This window comes from Centrocercus urophasianus, unplaced genomic scaffold (assembly GCF_019232065.1).
Source record: "Centrocercus urophasianus isolate 14NV4802_14NV808 unplaced genomic scaffold, USGS_Curo_1.0 seq_359, whole genome shotgun sequence".
In the NCBI taxonomy this organism is placed as follows: Eukaryota; Metazoa; Chordata; class Aves; order Galliformes; family Phasianidae; genus Centrocercus; species Centrocercus urophasianus.
In genome coordinates, this window is record NW_024884932.1 from 104,963 (window position 1) to 126,703 (window position 21,741).

Sequence of the window (21,741 nt, forward strand, 5' to 3'; positions counted from 1 at the left end):
TGAGAGAGACAGAATCTGCTCTTAACTCAGGGAAAGGGAGAAGTTCAGAAGGAGGTGGGGCAGAGGCTTGCAATCCCTGCCAGTGACATTTAATCCTGCTGCTGTCCTCTTGACATGTGTTCTGGGCTCTTGGCCACATGAAGGCTTTCCTGCAGGTGGCTCCGGAAGCAGAACGGGGTTTGCTGGAGTGAGGAAGAAGGGAAAATGCCAGGAGGGGGTTCTGCAGAGGGAGTGGGCTGAGACCCGCCTGGTGTCGGGGAGCAAAGCCTTGGGGAGGCACGGAGTCTCTGACCCTTCTGATTGCATTTCAGGGGATTTTCATCTCACGGATTGCAGAGGGAGGTGCAGCCCATCGGGACGGGATCCTGCACGTAGGAGACCGGGTCATCTCGGTGAGTGTGGGTGGCTGGGGAACAGCAGGAGGGAATGGGAAGGAGCTGACTCTGCCCTTGGGGCAGCAGGCACAAGTACAGTTCCCTGCCCTGCCTCAGCTGTTCTCCTATCTTTAATACTAGATTTTGGAGCCCTTTTTTTAAGCTCCTCAAAGGCAAGGGATGTGAAGGGGCAGCGCTGCTCCCTGCGGAGAGCAGGGCAGCAGTTGTCAGCGCTGCCTGAAGGAGAGGGAGGGCAACATGGAGCCGGGCAGGGCACATGGAGTGTTTCCCCTGCTTTCATTTCAACCTCTGGCCCCAACTCCCCTCCTGTTTGTGCTGTGATACAGATCTCACTGCTGCCTCTAACCTCAGTCTTTCTGCCTAATGTGTCACTGGCTCCCCTGCTGTGGGGAGAGCCTGCTGAGCCTCCTGACCTTCCTCCCGAGCTCGCATGCTGCCTCCAGGTGAAAGCTCCTGCCTCTTGGTGCTGGTGGTGGGTTTCTGATCCAGCTGCTGTGGTAAGAGCACGTGTTACCACAGAGCTGGCGTGGGTAAACACTGATACAGCCTCGTCAGTGCTGGCTTCTGTCTGCTCTATCCCTAGGCTGGGGGCTGCGTTGTATTTGCTCTGGCACAAAGCTGTAGTGGAGCTTTGACCTAGGTCTGGCAGTCGTATCCTGCCAGGAGACCTGAACTGCTACAACATTTCTCCTTGTCTTCAAGTGCTCCTCTCTCCTCCCACAACCCACCTTGATTGTTGTCAGTCAGAACTGTGGAGTCATGGAATGGTTTGGGTTGGAAGGGACATGACGACCACCCAGTTCCAACGCCTGTGCTGTGGGCAGGGATACAAGCCATCCAGCCTGGCCTTGAACGCATCTAACATTCTCTGGACAACCTGCTCCAGTGCCTCACCACCCACATAGTGAAGAATTTCCTATTGTCTAATCTAAATCTCCCTTTTTTAATTCCAAGCCATTACCCCTCGTCCTGCTATTACCCTTCCTGGTGAAGATTCCCTCCCCATAGCCCAAATTATTTTCGTTTTGCTCTTCTTTCGATGCTCCACTGACATGGAAGCATGACTGAGAGGCATGATTGCATGGTGTTTGTTGGCTTTGCCTGTGGCAAGAAGGAATCGTGATATTTCAGAGTGGAGTCAGAAGTCAAACCCTGTTGCATCTTTATGGTCACGTCTATGGGCATTTTCATTCACATCAAACAGTTCGTATAACATCTGCACCTTCCAGCAAGTGACTGCAGCAGCCCCAGCAGGCATTCCTCCTGGTGGCAGCTGCTCTTCTGCCTTTCCTTCCTGTGGGGTGCGCTGCTAAATGTGAGATCTCACATCCTGAGACCTCATCTCTCTTTGGTGATATTTGTTCCTTGAGAGTTTCTGCTCATTCTAAGAAATGCATGAGCAGCCCTGTGAATTTTACCCCATCTCTGGACAAATCTGCAGCAAGGTCAGGCCCATGGAGCTGCCCTGGATGCTGAGAATAGCTGTTCACCTCAACACCATGTCTGTGTGACAGAAGTCCCTATTTGCCACAACTTTTCTGAAGCAGTGATTGCCCTTTTTTTTTAGTTTTTTTGTTTGTTTGTTTTGGTTTGGTTTTTGGAAGACTTTTCAGGACATGGTGATTAACCAGATGTGTTCTGCAGGCTGCTTGTGTTTCTCTATCGGGAGAGCAGGAGGGCTCTGGTTGGGAAGCAGTCTGTAGATCCAGCAGGCAGAAGCCTGCCACCAAAGTCATGGTCTCGTGGTCATGCCTCTGTTTCACTTTGCTGAAAGTGAACTTCTTGTTTTCTTGAGGAAAGAAATACAACAGAGCTTCATGGTCTTCCCCTGTGCTCTGTACCATCCTGGATTTCTCTGCAGAGAAGGGCCAGGAAAACTCCCTTTGTTTTCTTCAGGAGCTTTTTGTAAAAGAACTGAAGAGCCCAGCCTAGATCTGTCTTCAAAGTTAACGCTCCACAAAGCTCACCAGTGACTGATCACTAACTCTCCAGCCTTCTCCGTGTTCTGATGTCTCTTATGAGTCAGAACCTGACACAGTTTTGTGATGGACATCTTGAGAGTCACCTCGGTGGTGGAAGACATGGGGCAGGGAGGTAACGGAGACTTTGAACATATTTTGAGATCATAGAATCATCAGGGTTGGAAAAGACCACGAAGATCATCCAAGTCCAACCGTCAGATCTAGCAGGGAGGTTCAGGACTGGGAGCAGTGGCCAAGGGCAGCTAGTTTTTGGGGATAGGTCTGGAATTAAACAAAGAGCCCTTAGCTGGGGGAGGCTGAGGGCAGTAGAATCATAGAATCATAGAATCATAGAATCACCAAGGTTGGAAAAGACCTAAAAGATCACCCAGTCCAACCGTTCACCTATTCCCAATAGCTCCTACTAAACCATGTCCCTCAACACAACATCCAGTCTTTCCTTGAACACCCCCAGGCTCGGTGATTCCACCACCTCCCTGGGCAGTCCGTTCCAGTGCCTGACCACCCTTTCTGAAAAGTAATACTTCCTAATGTCCAGCCTGAATCTCCCCTGCCGTAGCTTGAAGCCATTCCCCCTGGTCCTATCACTGATGACACGAGAGAAGAGGCCGACCCCCAGCTCACTACAACCTCCCTTCAGGAAGTTATAGAGAGCAATGAGGTCTCCCCTGAGCCTCCTCTTCTCCAGACTGAACATTCCCAGCTCCTTCAGACTCTCCTCATAAGCCCTGTGTTCCAGACCCCTCACCAGCTTTGTTGCCCTCCTTTGAACACGTTCCAGGGCCTCAATATCTTTCTTGCAGTGAGGGGCCCAAAACTGGACACAGTACTCGAGGTGCGGCCTCACCAGTGCTGAATACAAGGGAACAATCACCTCTCTGCTCCTGCTTGCAACACTGTTTCTGATGCAAGCCAGGATGCCATTGGCCTTCTTGGCCACCTGGGCACACTGTCGGCTCATATTCAGCCGAGCATCAATCAATACCCCCAGGTCCATTTCCTCTACGCAGTCCTCCAGCCACACCGCCCCAAGCCTGTAGCGTCGCCTGGGGTTGTTGTGGCCGAAGTGCAGGACCCGGCATTTGGCCTTGTTGAAACTCATCCCATTGGCTTCAGCCCAGCTCTCCAGCCTGTCCAGATCCCTCTGTAGGGCCTCGCTACCCCCAGGCAGATCCACACTTCCAGCCAATTTGGTGTCATCTGCAAACTTACTGAGGGTGCACTCGATGCCCTCATCGAGGTCATCAATAAAGATATTGAAGAGGACAGGCCCCAGCACCGACCCCTGGGGAACACCACTCACAACTGGTCGCCAGCTGGATTTGACTCCATTTACCACCACTCTCTGTGCCCGGCCCTCCAACCAGCTCCTTACCCAGCCAAGAGTGTATCCATCCAAGCCTCTGGATGCCAGCTTCTGCAGGAGAATGCTGTGGGAGACAGTGTCAAAGGCTTTGCTGAAGTCTAGGTAGACCACATCAACAGCCTTTCCCTCATCCACCAGATGGGTCACTAGATCATAGAAGGAGATCAGGTTGGTCAAGCAGGACCTGCCCTTCATGAACCCATGCTGGCTAGGCCTGATCCCCCGGTCACCCCGCACATGCCACATGATCTCCCTCAAGACGATCTGCTCCATAACCTTCCCTGGCACCGAGGTCAGGCTAACAGGCCTGTAGTTCCCCGGATCCTCCTTACAACCTTTCTTATAAATGGGAGTCACGTTGGCAAGCCTCCAGTCATCTGGGACCTCACCAGTCAACAAGGAGCGTTGACAGATGATGGAAAGCGGCTCGGCTATCACCTCCGCCAGTTCCCTCAGCACTCTCGGGTGGATCTCATCTGGCCCCATCGACTTGTGGCAGTCCAGTTGGAGCAGTAGGTCTCTGACTGTTTCCTCCAGAATCACAGGGGGGTTAGTGTGCTCCCCAGCCGAGATTACCAGGTCAGAGAGAGTAGTGGCACCAGATGGTGCGTGAGAAGCCTAATGAGCAATTGATGCTGAAAATTCTGCCAAGGGCTGTTAGATGGGAGGTGCTATGAGTGAGGGACATCTTGTGTCCTCATCCGTTGGCATCCGGGGGAATACCACTGTATGCCTGTGGTCCATTAGAAAAGAAAAAAAAAGGCCTTAGAATATCCCCAGTTGGGATGTTATCCATGAGGATCACAGAGAACCTCCCAAAAATCAGGCCATGATGTTACCTGATGAGCAGTTTGTTTAATGATCCATCTGTGAGCGCCCCGAGTCTCGTCTCTTATCTGCTCTTCATTAGGTTTGTGTATCTGCATGTTGTTTGTCTTTCCTGCTTATTGCCTTGGTCTTCTGTGCTGACGAGCCTCTACCTGGGTGCTTCCTTCCTGGAGCCCCTTCCTGTGTGTGATAACGTGCAGGCTGACATCTTCACCTCCTTGTTGGTCCTCAGTGGTTGGTGCCAAAGGTGGACTTTGGGGACAGATGTCTCAGCGTAAGAGCAAAGGCTGCAGGGCTGAGAGTTTCCCATCTGCGTCACAACTGGGAGCTGCCTCACCTGGCTGTGTGGGGGGCTGTCAGGAGATGGGCAGCATTGCTGGGAGAGTGACAAAATCCCTGCTGTGGTTTGAACCCCCATTGCATTGGCAGAGGAGCACAGCTGGCTTGGATGGGACGGGCAGGTGGGCTGAGTAGTGGTCGTGTTGGTGGAGTTTCTGGACAGAGCTCTTAGACAGCTCTTCAGAGCCTCTTCAACCAACTTTGCCCAGAAACTGTTAGTAGTTATAATAATTCTGGGGGTTAGATAGTGAGGAATCAGGCTACACAATCCAGCTGCTGTGACTGTTGTGTGATTGTTTGTTGAGCAGCCGCTGTGTTCACGTCTTTGTTGTTCATTTTGGAAAGTGTTTTCAGAATTTAAGAACCTTTTAATTTGTCAAATTATTGTTTCCGTGGCACATTTGGTCCCTTTGGCAGTGTTCTAGCTTAGCTCTCCTCTCAATTTAATGTCCCTTGTATTCTCATGGCGAATAGTCACATTCTTCCTGGTCTCTTCTAGTCAGGCTGCTTTATATCTTCTTTCTGTAGGCAGCGCTGTTCCTCTGCTTGTCCTGCAAGCTTTTCTTCGTGCATTTTGTTCATGTTGTTAACTTGTATTAGATGTTCTTACTTCTTTAGTGTGAAGATTGACAATAGTGCACAGTTCTATAGTTGAAGTCTTTCCATTGCTCTGCAAATGACATTGCTGCTTCCCTCTGCATTGCAGGTGCCTCTTTGTCCAAAGCATTTCTGTCTTTCACTGATACCGTTGCAAGGCTGGAGAGTGTATTGCAGTATGCTTTCTTGTCAAAAAGAATTCTGCTTTTCCTTTTGTCCGCCAGACATTTGCTACTGACTGATTGAATCTCATTCTCAGTGCTTCCAGATGATTTTGTACCTGTGCTACACTTTCTGTGACTTAAAACTGGGGCCATCCTCCCATCATTGTGCCACCATGTTGCCCAGTGCGGGCAGACAGCAGCCCAGTAGCTCACAGCAGGTCCCACTGCACATCAGATTGTGCCCTTCAGCTCTTCATCGCCTCTGTCCAAGCTTGGAGAGTGATTGATATGGGCAAATGCCCGAGTACAGAGGCAGCTGGTGGCATGGTGCATTGGTGTGCCGTGACATCACTTCTGGGAATCGCTGCTTTGCCTTCTTCCCTTGTTAAGGTCGCTGGACCCGTTCCTCTAATGCGACCATTTGGGCTTTTTTTCCTTTGACCCAGTAGGCAAGCTGGAGCACAAAGCCAAAAAGGAGTGGAAGGGATTCTCTTGGTCATGAATATGCAAACAGTCTTAGCAATAGCTAAAGTGGCAATAGCTAGCTTTGTGGCATCCGGGAAGTGGTGCATCACCATTGATCTTTGGCATTTTCTGGAGCATCGCTGGTGCTGCTAGAGCTTGGAAGTGTGCAGGGAAGGTGAGAGGGGTCGGTGAGCTGTCTGCAGAGAGGATTGTGCTCAGCCAGGAATGGGAAGTTGCCCGGGTCCCTTTGCAAGGCAGGAAGGAGTGTTCTGAGCCACACCGCGCTTTGTGAAGCGGACGTTGAGAGGGGCAGGGCGTCAGCGTGGGTCTCAGGGTGTGTGTTTGTGCTCAGGTGACGGTCTGACGCTGAGTTTGCGGGTTGTTCTAGATCAATGGGGTAGACATGACAGAAGCCAGGCATGATCAGGCCGTAGCGCTGCTTACCGCATCCTCCCCCACCATCGTCCTGCTGGTAGAGAGAGAGGCTGCAGAGCAGCCCGGCGAGGGAGACGCGCCTGGCGCGCCGTGGGTGCGCATGCACTCCCCACCGCCACCCCCCAGCCATGGGGAGAGCCCAGCAGAGGAGATGCCTTCGCTGCAGAGGAGCCAGCTCTCTAAAGGCCTGGAGGATCAGTATCCCATCGAGGTGAGCCACCGGAATAAGGGATGGTGTTGGGTAATAGGTGTGTGGTGTTGAGCGCCCTTGGTTCGAAAATGTGGTCGCGTGATGAGGGCTGGGTGGGTTGCTGGGGTATGGAGAAGCAACGGGGGGCCCTCTTGTCCTGTGGGACCTTGTCTTGTGCTCACTCACACAGAGCATCCCTGATTCATAAGGTGACGTTCTCCGCTCTCCGTGACTCTGCTTCTTGTTCCTTCCAGGAAATTCACCTCGTAAAAGCAGGTGGTCCTCTGGGGCTCAGCATCGTGGGAGGCAGCGACCATTCGAGCCACCCGTTTGGGATTCATGAACCAGGGGTTTTCATTTCAAAGGTAATCCCGGCAGTGAACATTCCTGAGCTGTTTTCACTATTGGGGTTAAGACGGAGGATTTTGATGCAAGAGTCTGAAAAGTGTAATAAGGATTAAAAAAAAATGAATGGGATGAGGAGGAGAAATGTGTGCATATGTAAAGAGTTGATTTCTATTAAATGTATCTCTGCTGTTTTAGAAATCTGAATGATTTAATAATAACCTGCTGAGTTCTTTCCTGCTGCACTGTTTGGGGAGAGTAAGCTTTTGAAATTGCTGAAGCTTCTGTTTTAGTGAATGCTGGAAAGATGCAGGCATTCCAGGAAATTGGCCCGTTACTCAAAAGGTGTCAGGGATGGATATGTAGCTGTAAGGAAAAACAGAAGATTCTCCTGCATCCAGGCCAGTGTCCTTCAACTTCCCACTCTCTGTGCCGTGGTAACACTGGCAGATCTTATTCAGGATCAGTGCACAAGCCTCTCGCTTACTGCAGCCCTTCTCCGTGAAAGCCAGCCACACTCGTTAGATGAGAGATGCTGGGGAGATACCCCTGCCCAGTCCTCTCTGCATCCATGCATCCCTCTTCCCTTGGAGGTGCTGATCCTGTCTCCTGCATGCCTGCAAGTCCCAGAACATCTTTACCTATCAGTGAGGAGGCACACTCGGATCTGCTCTTAGCCCATGTCTCAGTGGTTTCTCTGAGTGTCCCATTCTTACGCTGCTGATTTGGTGATCAGGAGTCCTGTATTTGGGCTGTTCACCACCTTCATATTCCTTCTTCAGCTTTCTGCCCAAAATCAAGAGCTGTGGCTTTTGTTCCTCCTTGCAAGGTCCTGCTTCATGCTCTTGTTTTTTTCAGTTGCCTGTCTCTGAACCTTCTCTGCCTCCACTGTGGCCTTCTTAAAATGTGGGATAAGAGGATCATTTGAGTTGTAGGGAACCTGTAAGGAACCATTTGATCTCAGAACCAGCTCAGAGGAGCTCGCTGAAGTCCTTGTCAGGTTCTGAGTGCCACAACAATGGAGATGCTGCATTCTCTCTGGGCATCTGTTCCAATGTTCAGCCTCCATTACAAAGAATGTTTTATTCCTAACACTTAGTTTCCTTTGTTCCATCTCTTTTCCCTTGCCTCTCTCCCTTTGGACAGTCACGAACCCCAGAACCACAGGGGTTGGAAGGGAAGCTCACCCAGTCCAACCACCCCCTCTAGAAGTTCCCCAGAGCAGCTTGCACAGGAAGGCATCCCAGATGGGTTTGCCAGTGTCTTTCTTACACCCCAGATGCAAGTGCTGGTTAGTAGGGAATCACCACTGCTCTCAACTCACAGTTTACTCCCTTCTAGTCCAGCCCAGTGTGTACCCTCTGCTATTGCAACGATAACATATATACTGCTGACTTAGCTTAGCTCTCTGCAAGGACGTGTTGATGTCCTGTTTGTTTTCCCTGACACCGTGCAGTGCATTCTTCTCCTTTTGTAGCTTCTTCACCTGGTAGCTCAGCACCGTGTCAGAGGCCTTACTGAATTACAGACAGATGGAATACAGCCATCTTCCCGTGTCCACTGGCAGTGAAGCCATCACAGAAGGCCACCAGGTTGGTCAGGCAGGACCTGCCTTTGGTGAAGCCACACTCGTTGTCCCGTATCACCTTTCTCTCTCAGAAAACTGACAGAGGAATTAGATTCAAATAATAATATGAGAAATAAGAAAGCACTCAATGGCATTTTAGAGCAAATCTTACTTTGTTCGTTGTTTTTTATGGATGAAGTAGCTTGGTATTTGTTGTGATCTTTCTGGTGATAGCATAGCAGTACTGCACAGTTTCTCTTTTGCTCCCTGTCCTACAGAGGATGGGGGGAAGAAAGTGAGATGGAAAAGAACTTGCAAGTTTTTGAGATAGAAGCAGTTTAATGAAGGAAAAGCAATAGCTGTGCACACAAGCAAAAGGAAAAAAAATACTCTCTACTTCCCATCAGCAAGCAATCTGCTGGGAAGCCAGGCCTCAGCACACACACACTGATTGCTGCAGAAAGTCAGGACCTTGTAATTACGGTGCAGAACGTCCTAAACAGGCTGAAAACGGGGTGACAGTTTTCAAGCAGTAGCCATCAGAGCCATCAGTGGAGTGTCAGTGAGTTGGAAGGGTGTCCAGGCAGATTGTACAAGGATTTGTACCAGACCTGACACTGCTCAGCTTCAGCAACGTTGTGGAAGCAAATCCGAAATTGCAACCAAGAAACGATATGTGGAAATATTAGAATTGTAATTTATAATGAGTAGAAAACAGCCATGTTGATCACTTTTTCCTCTTCAAAGAAATACACGTCAGGGTAACTGAGAGTGATGTTTTGCATCTAGAAATAAACAGTGTAGACCGGTTCCCCTTCTGCAGTGTTTCTTCTAAATTCTTCTAGAAAGCAGTGGCTTTGAAAATTGTTGAAGCATCACAGTGAATGAACTGCAGTGTTCAGTCACTCAGATAATGAACAGTCATCCAGGCGACGAGCAGTTCTCCAAGCAATGCTTGGACATGTAATAAGGGACGATGAGGGTGGAATTTTCCTGTTTGTGGAGGCTCACTGAATGTCATCAACCCATCAGTGCACTGAGCTGCTTCTTCACAGATGAATTTATTACCTCTCGGGGAGCTTCAGTTGCAGAGAGAAGGTCAGAATGGCCTCGGAGGATGTTGGACGATTGCCTTCAGACGCCGTAAAAATTGGCCCTTGAGCTCCCTGCCGCCGAAGCTGTAACACTCACTCACTTGCTGTTGATCACAGGAGCAGCCGCAGGCTTTGTCAGCCCCTCTCCAAGGGCAGATTTCCTTCTCTGGTTGTAACACGAACTGTTTTCTGCAGGTCATTCCCCGCGGGCTGGCGTCTCGCAGTGGGCTGCGGGTAGGGGACAGGATCCTGGAGGTGAACAGCATTGACCTGCGCCATGCCACGCACCAGGAGGCCGTGAACGCTCTGCTCTCCAACACCCAGGAGCTGAGCGTGGTAGTAAGGCGAGATCCACCACCGCCTGGCATGCAGGTGGGTTCTGAGCAGGGATTGCACTTCCTTCTTCACAGATAGCTCAGCTCTCAAGGTGGTTTCTTACCTAGCTGGGGGTCTGAGTCTGTAGGGCAACTGAACTTCTATCTGAACTTTCTGGATGCTGAGGAAGGCCGTGAAGATGGTCGGAGAGCTGGAGCACCTCTCCTGTGAAGAGAGGCTGAGAGTTGGGGTTGTTCAGTCTGGGGAGGAGAAGGCTCTGGGAAGACCTCATTGCAGACATCCTCAACCTAAAAGGGGCCTAGAGGAAAACGGAGAGGGACTCTATCATGGATGATAGTGATAAGACATGGGGTGATGACTTTAAAGCAAAAGAGGGGAGACTTGATTACATATGGAGTTCTTTCCTCAGAGAGCGCTGAGGCCACAGGCTGCCCAGAGAAGCTTGGGTGGGTGCCCCATTCCTGGAGCCGTTTAAGACCAGGTTGGGTGGGATTCTGGGCAGCCTGACGTAGGGGAAGGTGTCCCTGCCCACAGCGAGGGGGATTGGATGATCTTTAAGGTCTGTTCCAACCCAAACTATTCTGCAGTTGTCTTGTGGTGGAATCACAGAATCACGGGGGTTGGAAGGGATCTCAAGAGGTCATCAAGTCCAACCCCCTGCTAAAATAGGTCACAGAATCTACTGTCCTGTGAGTTCATATCCAATTGAGGACTGTAGGGAGCCTCTTGCTGTACCAGTGGTGATACTGTGATCAGAACTGATTGTTCTCATGTTTCATGAATAGAGGTAGAAAGTAAAAATACAAAGCCATATAAAGAAGAGAATCAACTGCCAAATGTGTGAAACGTCCAAGTCAGGTCACTTTCAGGATTTTTAGAATATGCCCATCCCCTAAAAGCTTTTCCTATACAATTCCAGTCTGATCTAAAGCCAGAAACAAGGAGATCTTTCTGTATTTTCAGGAAATATGCATTGAAAAGGCTCCAGGAGAAAAGCTGGGCATCAGCATCCGGGGTGGAGCAAAAGGTCATGCTGGAAATCCATTTGATCCTACTGACGAAGGCATCTTCATTTCTAAGGTACCAGCCCACAAATTCTGCCCCTTGGTGATGTGCATGTCCTGCTAGAAGGAAAAATGATCCCTAAGAGAATTTGTTGTGTTTGGTGCTCTCTCCATTTTTTCACTGGCTACGCTGATTCTCTTTTAGTTTTCTCCATCCGCTGAAGCACGTGAACGTGTTTCATTTCATGTTTCCTCCTTTACAACAGCTGTAACATTTCTTCTTTCATTTCCTTTGTTTGCCTTGTTTTGTTTTTGCTATGCGAGTTTTGGTCCTTTTTCCATTACACAAACCTATGCTTTTTCCTTCTTCCCCTCAGTTCCTGTTGCTACCCCACTTGCTTGTGGCTTACCTGCCCAGTCAGAGGTGCATTTGCCTTTGTCACTGAACGCAGTATGAGTTCCTTGCTGTGCCTGCTGTGCCATGCACCGTGTTCCCTTTCCTTTGTATGCATACTGATTTGTCATGTCACTTTTCCCCAGGCAGGAACACACACTTTCCAATGCAGTGCTGTGTATAAGCTAATGCTTTTCTGACCCTTATCAAAAAGTATTGCAACTTCTTTGCTATCAATAAAGAGAGCATAGTGGTGAACAGTGCAGTTTCACCTCCCTTGCTTGCTTTGAATGTTCGTATTGATATCACTGTTTCCTTCTCTAGCTGCTATGCTAAGAGCAGAAACACTGTCCTTGCTCTAAAGAGTCTTAATCCTTGTTGCATGGTGGACTCTTCATATCCACCAGTTAATCCCTTACAGTAACGAGCCCAGGGAGGAGGTGGAGTCACCGACGCTGGGGGTGTTCAGGAACTGTGGAGATGTGGCACTCAGGAGCTTGTTTTAGTGGGCATGGTGGGGTGGGTTGGGGTTTGGACGTGGTGGTCGTAGTGATCCTTTCCAGCTTGAGTGATTCTGTGCTTCTGTAGTGGCACACTGCAGAGGAAAGGCAAGATCTTTAGGGATCCTTGGCGGTCTGAGGGCTGACCACGGGGTTGTGGTTGTAATTGGAGATTTGCTACGAATTAAACAAGGATTTAACAGCCAGCATAACTAGTTACCACCTTTTCTAGCACTTAGTGTGGCTTATAGTTGCACAGCATCATTAGAAGTCTCAGTTACACGGGCTCGTCTGTCATCTGGGTGGACCCTGTGTAGATCAGGACATATTCCTATCAGTCGTGCGATACAGTCATCACCTAGACTCAGATTTTAGGTAAAACCACACAAGAGGCACAACTCAGGACTCAGGAAGACTGTGCTGATGCATCCCAGGCCACGGGGAATCCAGCAACAGTTCTGTTCTGAGTCCCACTGAGGGTTTAATGCTGCTAGATTTTATAGGCAGTGCTCCCAGCGCTGTTACATTTCCCTATTCCAGGACATGGATGTCAGCACTGGTGAGACTATACCTCGAGTGCTGTGTTCAGTTTTGGGCCTCTCAATACAAGAAGGACATCGAGGAGTGTGGCCAGAGAAGGGCAATGGAGCTGTGAGGGGTCTGGAGCACAGTGCTATGGGGACCAATGGAATGGGACGGTTCAGTCTGGAAGAGAGAAGACTTGGGGAGACCTCACTGTTCTCTCCAGCTCCTGAAAGGAGGTTGGAGCGAGGTGCAGGTTGGCTTTTGCTCCCAGGAAACAGCAATGGGATGAGAGGCGATGGCCTCACGTTGCACCAGGTGGGGTTGAGGTTGGATATTAGGGCCAATTTCTTCTCTGAAGGAGTAGAAATTTCACTCTGAAGGAGTAGAAATTTCACTCTGAAGGAGTGGTGATGCAGTGGCACATCTGCACAGGGCAGTGGGGCAGTCACCATCCCCAGAGGTGTTCAAGAACCGTGGAGATGTGGCGCTGAGGGATGTGGCTTAATGGGCATCGTGGGGTGGCTTGGGGTCAGACGTGGTGATCTTCGAGGTCTGTTTCAGCATGAATGATTCTGTGATCTCCTGACAGCCAGCCTGCAGGAATTGATGCTGCTGAGGGGTTTAACCCACCTGTCAGTGCTGTCGGTGGCTGCTCTCCATCCCCTCGTAGTGACCCAGCCCTTGGGTCCTGGGAGCATCTCTGCCCCTTGGCATCCTGACAGTAGGGGTCCCCACAGCCTGGGCAGAGAGGGGGTGAGGGGAGGAGGCAGGGCTGTGTGTTAGCAGCCACTTAGGTGCTGTGGATGCTGACTTTATCGTCGGTTGTGCTGCCAGGGGAAAGGAGCAGAGGGCACTGATCACAGCTGCCTTGACTGTGTCATTTCAGCTTCACTCTCAGCTCCCCAACCCAGTGTGCTTTTCCTGCTTGGCTTATTCTGCCTCTCTATCTCTGCTAGCTGAGAGATGGAGCGTTGTTTTTCTTCTCTTTCCTCTTTTTCGGCTGCCTGATTACAGCATTCTTTCTTCTCAGTCTCCCTTAATTGTTGTTTTTGTTGAGTCTCTTCATTATCATACATTTTTTTAACCTGTAAACTGGCTCTTCTTTGTTAAAACCTTACTGCTGAAGTGTTACGAGTTGAATACAATCAGAAGCCTTAAACATATCCACAGTTTGAAGCTCATTGTCTGTTGCAATGGGAATAGCATAGTCTGCCCTGGTGAGATAAGAGTAATACAGATGACTGTTAGCATTATGGGCATACTTTTCCATGTGCTCCTCTTCCTCCCATTATTTCGGCGTGTTTTACTGCCATGCTGGTGCATTTGCTCTCCCTGGGAAAGAAAATGGGAGAGTTTGGTCGTGTTCCATTTAGCTTCATGTGTCACCTTCTATACTTGCACGTTCCATTCATGCATTTTCCTGTTTTCCTCCCTGTAGGAAATTGTATGCATGCATAGAATCACAGAATCATAGAATCCTATCATCATGAATGCATGCCTATTTTCCCTCCCGAAAACCTACAAAAAGATCACGTGCAGCATTCCCTTCTCTTTTTCCAAGTACTTTTATAAAAGAATGAACCAAATAGGTACTCTACCTTGGCTGGTTGGTTTTTCTTCCCCCCTCCTCCCCCCATCACTGAGTTCTCTGCATTGTCTTTGTCTTAGAATAGAATCATTAAGGCTGGAAAGGACCTCAAAGATCTTCTCATGCTCTCTGTGCCTCCCTGCTGCTCTGACAACCAGCCCTGCACGCCCTTGCATTTCCCCCACCCCTCTGGTGCCCCTCTGCTCTCCTTATCCTCTTGGCATAAATCTGCAGGCTGTGCAGAAGATCCCCCGCGTTTCCATGCTCTTTTTGCAAAGCCTTTATGTAGCGCTGCTCGTAATTCATGTTGGTTCTTTGGTTTGAGTCTGGGCAGTTGAATTAAAGCCATTATTTGACTCGTGTTCCCAGCGACATCTGCTTGTACAGCCAGTGTACCAAGACCTTCATTTGAGCTTGGCCATGCGTGCATCCCGTTTTGTTACAAGGTTTTGGTTTCCCATTAGAAGTAAGGGCCATTTAGGGTTCTGTTCCTTTCCCCAACTGTTTCTGTTCCTTTCAGTTGAATCCTCTGTTTCTGCACAGTCCCTGACAGCGTCTTCTCCTAAATCCACCATTCAGTTTCTTTTTCACTTTCCCAGCTTGCATATTTCTCCTATACCAAACATCATACTTTGTTTTCCTCCTTTCCACATTGTGCCCACAGCAAATCCTGCAGTCTCTTTTCCTTGTCCTCAAGAGGAAAACGTTAATAACCTTCCCTTAACTTTACTTCCTTTGTTCTGGTGACAAAGCACACACTTTCATTTTCTCCTCAAACACACATTGATATTTGCACTTTTTAAGACAAACTCTGGCATTTTCTGTGCCTTACCAGTATGTGATGTGAAGTTGCTTCCCCTGATGGCTTTGGTTACATGAGGCAGGGATAAGTTCTTGTCATTTGCTGGGAAAAAAACCAGCAGTTACGCGTGGTGCCTCTCAGAGAAAGAGGAGGGAAAGTTCATAACCTCAGGTTGGATGTTAGGAGCAATTTCTTCTCAGGAAGAGCAGCCAAGCATCAGAACGGGCTGCACTAGGAAGAGATGGAGTTGCTGACCCTGAAGGTTTTTGAGAGCTGTGGAGATGTGGCAGTGAGGGCCGTGGTCAGTGGGAATGGTGGGGACGCGTTGTGGCTCAGCTTGGTGATCTCAGAGGTCTTTTCCAGCCTTCACGATTCTATGATTCTCTGATTTGTTATGCCTTTGTCTTCCACAAAGAAGTGCAAAGTCTTTATGACTCATTTATCTTTATCCAGAAAACTTAGCCCCATGCTTGCGTTTTTCCATCTCTCTCCCAAGAACAGCAACAAAAAATGGAATTTCCTTGCTCTGAGGGTAAATCATGGATGCATGAAGTTTCTTTCTCACCTGCTTCATCGACAAACAAATAGTTTATTCCCTTGGAACAAGATATTTCAAATACAGATTCTTTTCGTCTCTCAGAATGGGCTTCTTCTACACTTCTCCTCTATTGAAACACACAAATTCTTCCCTTTTTTGCTCTCTCTGTCAATGTGTCTGTGTACTTTCAATCTCTTTCCCTGACGTGTAGCCTCAGCCTTTTTTCCGTGTTCCTTTTGTACTCCTTCTCCCTGATGTGGTCCTCGTGCTCCCCGACCTTCTCTTTGCTCCTTGAGTAAAGCCACCATTCCACCATGGATTACAGGTGAGCTCCTCTGGGGCCGCGGCGCGGGACGGCCGTCTCAAGGTGGGGATGCGGATCCTGGAGGTGAACCATCAGAGTTTGCTGGGGATGACGCACACAGAAGCAGTGCAGATACTCCGAAGTGTGGGCGATGCTCTGCTGGTGCTGGTGTGTGATGGCTTCGATCCCAAGGCTGCAGCTGCCATTGAGGTGAGAAGGGGGGCGCGAGGAGCCCCGTGGAGACCAAGGAAATAAGGAGCCCACTTATTTCTGCACAGAAGTTTGCTGCATTTTCCAGCCTTTTGCTGTAGATTTTTTTGTCGGTTCGTTGGTTGGGTTTTTTTGAGGTGTCAGATTCCAAAGTTTTCTCTCTTGCTTTATGAACTAGAGGTGATTGCCAGTTCATAAAACAGTAGCTTCGCAAGGCTGATATCTTCTGCTGATTGCAGAGCTGTTTTCACCATATCACTGTGCTGCATAGAAATGTGGGTTTCAAACAAATTTTCTGCAGTGTTCTTTTAGTCATTTTTTCTTGTATTGACGTTATATTTAAAGTAAATTTTCTTTCTATCCGTTGGTGTTCACCTTTCACCCAGGGAAACACCCACGGTAGCCGCATGCCTTCTAAGTTTTATTTTACTGAGGCTTAGAAAGCCTTTATTTATCCTTTGCTAGAACATATACTCAGTCCATGGTAATCTTATGCCCTTTCTGTACCTGTTTTAATTGAAACTCCTCTTCCCTAGCCCTCAGTTTCTTTTTGTAATTGACAGTTGCAACAAGGTTTTGAGTTGTGAAGCAGTTCTGTCTTGTCCAGGAGCATCTTGGTGCTCTATATCTGGTAGCCCAGGGTGTGGAATCTTGTATGGTATACTATGGGCTTCTGCCATGTTTTATTGTGGTTTTGCTTCGTAGATGTCTCCAGGAATTATTGCAAACCCTTTTGCTGCTGGCATTGGACGCAAGAATAGCCTGGAAAGTATCTCATCTATTGACCGGGATCTCAGCCCTGAGGAACTGGAGGTGCTGCAGAAGGTGGGTGTTCTGGCTTTGGCTGGGAGAGTGGTGAGGAATGGAATACTTGTTAAATCTCAAGTATTTCCCTTGGTGTGTGGGACCTGCAGCATAACAAGTAGCGGACTTCATGTTTGTGGGATCAGCAGCTCCCAGCACATGGACCAGCACGAGGCTGAGACGTGGTCTGGCTTCTTCCCGAGGTTGCCATCCTCCACGCAGGGAGAGAGCACGGGGTGAAGTGGCTCTAACTTTGGTCTCTCCTAGGAGATGGAAATGGTGAGAGAAGCGACTCAGTGGGAGAGAGAAGAAATGGAGAAAGTGGTGAGAGATGTTTCGTGTGGTGGAGTTTGTTCTTGACAGCAGTTCTGCCCAGGCTGCAGGCCCTGAGGAAAATGGCGCAGATCGCCTCTACTCGACTGTGATCTCTGTGGGGGCTGTGGGCCTCGTCTCTCCATAGTGCACCTCTCAGTTACTGTAGTTGCTTTTTGGCTTTGGCGTACCTTCCTGTGTGCCTCTTTGGTGGTACTTACCTGTTATGTGTGCAGTTTGTTACTGCTGGGACTTTGCTTAAAGCTGCAACTTTGAGGAAAATGGCCCATTGGCTTGGGAGCCCCACGTTTCATCACTTCTCTCCATGATCTGACAGCTTTCATGAGCAGAGATGAGAACACACAGCTCAAAGGTTGAGGAATCAGCCCCGTTCATCAGTCAGGAGTTTGTGCTCCTCAGTTTCCATGGCTGTTGTTCTGGCTGGGCACGAGTACTTTGTCCCTGAGGGGATTGGATTTTCCCGTTCTCTCTGTTAAAACTGCAATTTATTCAGTCAGATCCTGTTGGAAAATGAGGGAAAAATTGAATTCTTTAGCATTGTGCGTTGTCAATCTGCTCTCCTGGCAAATAAGTTTGTGTACATTTTGCATTTCTTCAGGTTTCCAGTTTAGATCTATTTATCTTGCTGGGTTCTCTCTGTTGTTCAGTCCCTGAGCTGAACGAGTTTTCAGGAACCACCGTTGCACTCTGCATACGTCTTCCAAGTTTGGTTCTTTGATCATTCAGATTCTAGGAGCAATATCAGTGACTCCAAATCTCCATGGGCCGATCCTTGGCACGTTTCTCTGTCTCAGCTCTGCTGCCAGTTGTTTCTGTAACCTTACCGCAGAGCTTTGGCTCAGATGTTGCAGGGATGGACTTCTGGTGTTGCCCAGCTCCATCAGCACTGCCTGGGGCTCCTGTTACTTTTCACTTTATGACCTCCAGTTTTGCAGATGATACTTATCCAAAGCATACATACCCAGCACCAACATACACTTCAGCTTAAATATCCCTGAATATCCCTTTGGGTCCGGCAGTTTTCTGGAGCGCTGGCGTCTTCTCATGTGGCTCATCACTGTCTGGAGATTGGGAGTGTGATATTGGGCACTGGTGGTAATGCACAGGATGGCCGGGTGCTGATCAGAACTCTCTGCTCTGTCTGTTCCTCAGCTGCGTCCCATCCATCAGCCTTGTGCCCTCAGGACCCTCTGGGGGCTGCTGATGGAGAGAAGCAGTCAGAAGGGCTGAAATGTGCCATAGAGCAGAGCAATTATGCTCCTTTTGTCCACAGCCCCCACTCTGCTGCAGAGGCTGTGGGCAAAAAGTCACAGAATATAAATGAACAGATGTAATTCCTCTTGAAATCAAGCAGTGGGTGTTATTTCTTTCCTTCTGCAGCTCTGAAGCTGCAGTGAGTTTGGTTACTGGCCACTTTCATGACACTCTGTGCTCAGCCACTGGCTTTAAGCCCTCTGTACAATTGCCATCTCTGTAGCTTTGTGGCTGTGATGCTACTAACAAGCATGTGATTTTTTAGGACTTCTTCCTCGACGACCACCAGCTCATGCTCTGTAGATTTGTTTCTCTGTGCCCTTGCAGCTTCCCCACTCTGTGCTCTGCCAGGATCCCTCTTGTAGCTATAAGCAGCCTGTTCCCATCCCTCAGTGACGCTGCATAGGGTTCAGCTCCACTTCCTCTCCCTAGCAGTTGCCCTGCTGAGGATCTCAGAGCCACCTGCCCTCTTCCCTCCCCTGATGACCCCCTGTCTTTACTTGTATGGGATGGCTGTTGCCATCACTTTGCTGGCAGTGCCCAGCAGAATGCCAGCTTCTCCTTCCCTGGGCCAAGCTCACGTGCTGATTTCTGCTCACCTCATCCTGACACCAGCCCCCTCCATACCCCTCTGTTCTCCCTCTGGAATGATTGCCCAGCATGCAGCTGACCTCTTTCCCTCTCTCTTTGCCTGCACTGCTTGGATGCTGGTCTGGCTCTGTCCTGTGGCATGGAAGGAGTGGATGCGTAGGGAGCGGGAGGCGGCCACGCGGCAGCTTGAGGAGGCGGCAGAGGTGAGGAGCGTGGTGGGAGGGATGGAGAGTTGGAGAGCAGAGGCAGAGCTCAGCCTAAGGGCTGGAGGAGCCCCCGAAAAGTAGAAGCACTCACTGCCCTCTGCATGTGTTCTCCTCACACCCCTGTACCCTGCAAAAAGCACAGCTTCAGCGTATGAGGAGATAGCAGAAATTGGGAACTCTTTAACGTGGTTGAGGAAGAGCTAGCGAAAAACAATGACTAAAATGTGAAAGCAAATTAAAATAGGAAGTGATATCAGGCACAATTATGCAAACAGTGTGAGTTAATACTGAAAATAGATATCACAGAGGAATTGCAGATTGACTTTGTTAAACGGAGAATCATGGAACATGCCGAGTTGGAAGGCACCCGTAAGGGTCATTGAGTCCAACTCCTGTATCGCCAGCTCCAGACTGTAAAATCTTTCTGGATTTGGTGAAAACTGGTTACATATATTCAGTATTCTTTTCTCTTTCTGTGAGAGAGTGGATGTGTGCACTGCACAGGAGAAATGGTGAGGACCAGCATCCCAGTGTGGCTGTTCCCTGCAGTATTGCTGTCACTTTTCCCTGTGGCTGCGTTTGGAGCAGTTGCAGGTTCACATCCCAGCAGTGGGATCTTCCTGCAGCGTTTGGAGACAAAGCTTTGGCTGTGACTAAGGGTGGTTTCCTTTGAATTGCTCTCTGCGATTGATGTAGCTGAATTCTGGCCTGATCTCTTCCTGGTGTTTCTGTTTTGTTTTTTGCTTCCCCCCTTCCCCCTCTCCAGAATGTCACGAGTGAACCTTTGCGAATGGACTATCGGACCCTGGCTGCTTTGCCCAGCAGTGGCTCACAGAGAGTCAATCGCACTGTAAGTGATGGGTGCTGAGTGCACATCCCTGCTCCCTTTCCTGCCCTCTCCTCTGCCTAAATGTGATGGTAGCGGTGCTCTGCAGAACTGCAGTGGGCTTCAGGTATCTGAAACAGGAGGAGCTGCAGCGGAAAGATTTAGGAGAAAATGGTGAGAGCAGAAAGCCAAGTTGCTTCCCATTGTGGAAAGGGAAGTGGCTTCTGTGGTTGCTTTGGTGCAGGAGATGATGTGAACAAGGCAGAAAGAAAGCCCAGCAGGAGGGAAGAATACACGTGAACGGAGTGTGGGGGCTTTGGTGGGGAAATAAGCAAGTACTGAAAGCTGCAGAAGCAGGAGGGGAAGATGATGCCAGGCACAGAAGGCACCAATGCTGTGTGCAGAGAAAGCAAGGAGTGCAGAGAAAGCAAGGTTAGGATCCATCTAGGACTGCAAAAGGGGAAGCAGAAGTGATTGCATATCCCACCTAGCAGAGATAACAGTAGAGCCTTTGGCACTGCTGCTGCCCCTCTGCCCTCCTGTGTTGCCATCTCTGATACATGGTGGAAACTCAGCAAAGAGAAAATCCAGATTCCACAAATGTCACAGATTACAGAGCTATCCGTCTTTCCTGGGTTGTTTAAAGTGTCACATCTCCATCTCTGTTTTCTTTGTCCCCCCTGCATCACGCCTGTTCTGCTGAGTTGCTGCCTGCTCCCTTAGAGCTTCGCATCCTCAGGCTTATCCCCAGTTCCCTTCCTGCTGTTACAGGAGGGACCAACCCTTTGCTGATGTTGAGACAGAATATCTCTTTGTTCTCCCATTGTTTCAGATCATCTCTTCTACCCATCTCCGTTTCATTCCATTGAGACAGCTCTTCTCTCATATTTGTGTATCATCTCATGACTGTCACCAGTTCTGTCTTATTTTGTTCCTCCCCATCCTCCCAAGCTTTGCCTTTTCTTTCCTGGCTGTCCACAAAAAATTGTTTCATCAGAAGAACATCTGAAGTATTTCCAGCATCTCTTCATTTAACTGAGAAGCTGGAAGCGAGGGGAGAGCCAACCCCATGCAAGCAGCTGTTCCTTTGTGAGCAGCCCAAGAGCTGAGCAGCATTTGGGAGCCTATGGCTGAGCCTGGGAGCGCCTGGCTCTGGAATGTGCAGCAGAGCACTGGAATGCTGCGTGTGGGGCAGCATCTATAAATGTCCCATCTCAGGGGAAGGACCAATTAGTGCACATTTATCTTCTCCCAACTGTCTTTTGCTCAGCCCTACCTTTACTCTGCTTGAAAAAATCCCACCTGCTTTGATTGTGAGATACGAGCTCCCAATGACAGCAAGGTTCTGGCTGCAGCCATCCCATGTGGTGACAGCCTGGAAGATTCAAGCAGTCCAACCAGCAGAAAAGCATGCAGCTCATAGGGCTGGAGCACCTTTCCAGAGAAGAGAGGCTGAGCGTCGGGATTCTCTTATAGCAGCCTTTCAGTACCCAAAAGGGCCTACAAGAAGTTGGAGAGGCATTTTGTACGTGGGTGTGCAGTGATAGGGCAAGGGATAATAAAAGAAGGCAGGTTTAGATTGGATATAAGGACAGATATCTTCACAGTGGAAGTGATGAGGCCCTGGCACAGACTGACCAGAGAAGTGTGAGTGGCCTACATCTGGGGGTGCCCTGGGCAGGCTGGTCTGGTGCACGAGGGTTGGAAGTAGATGATCTTTAAGGACCCCTCCAACCCAAACCATTCTTGACTCAATCAG

The 21,741-nt window shown here is 49.3% G+C and overlaps 1 protein-coding gene across 5 annotated transcripts in view; it reads left to right on the plus strand.

Moving 5' to 3' along the window:
* SCRIB (scribble planar cell polarity protein) overlaps positions 1-21,741 on the plus strand; it is a 74,040-nt gene that overhangs the window by 45,413 nt on the left and 6,886 nt on the right. For 3 of the 5 annotated variants that reach the window (XM_042831281.1, XM_042831278.1, XM_042831280.1), the window contains 10 exons: positions 312-392; positions 6,525-6,782; positions 7,016-7,126; positions 9,963-10,139; positions 11,067-11,183; positions 15,780-15,968; positions 16,674-16,793; positions 17,040-17,096; positions 19,097-19,153; positions 19,923-20,006. In XM_042831281.1, coding sequence (XP_042687215.1) covers positions 312-392; positions 6,525-6,782; positions 7,016-7,126; positions 9,963-10,139; positions 11,067-11,183; positions 15,780-15,968; positions 16,674-16,793; positions 17,040-17,096; positions 19,097-19,153; positions 19,923-20,006 — 1,251 coding nt within the window. The remainder of the gene's footprint in view (positions 1-311; positions 393-6,524; positions 6,783-7,015; positions 7,127-9,962; positions 10,140-11,066; positions 11,184-15,779; positions 15,969-16,673; positions 16,794-17,039; positions 17,097-19,096; positions 19,154-19,922; positions 20,007-21,741) is intronic. The other 2 variants (XM_042831279.1, XM_042831282.1) reach the window with 2 other exon arrangements.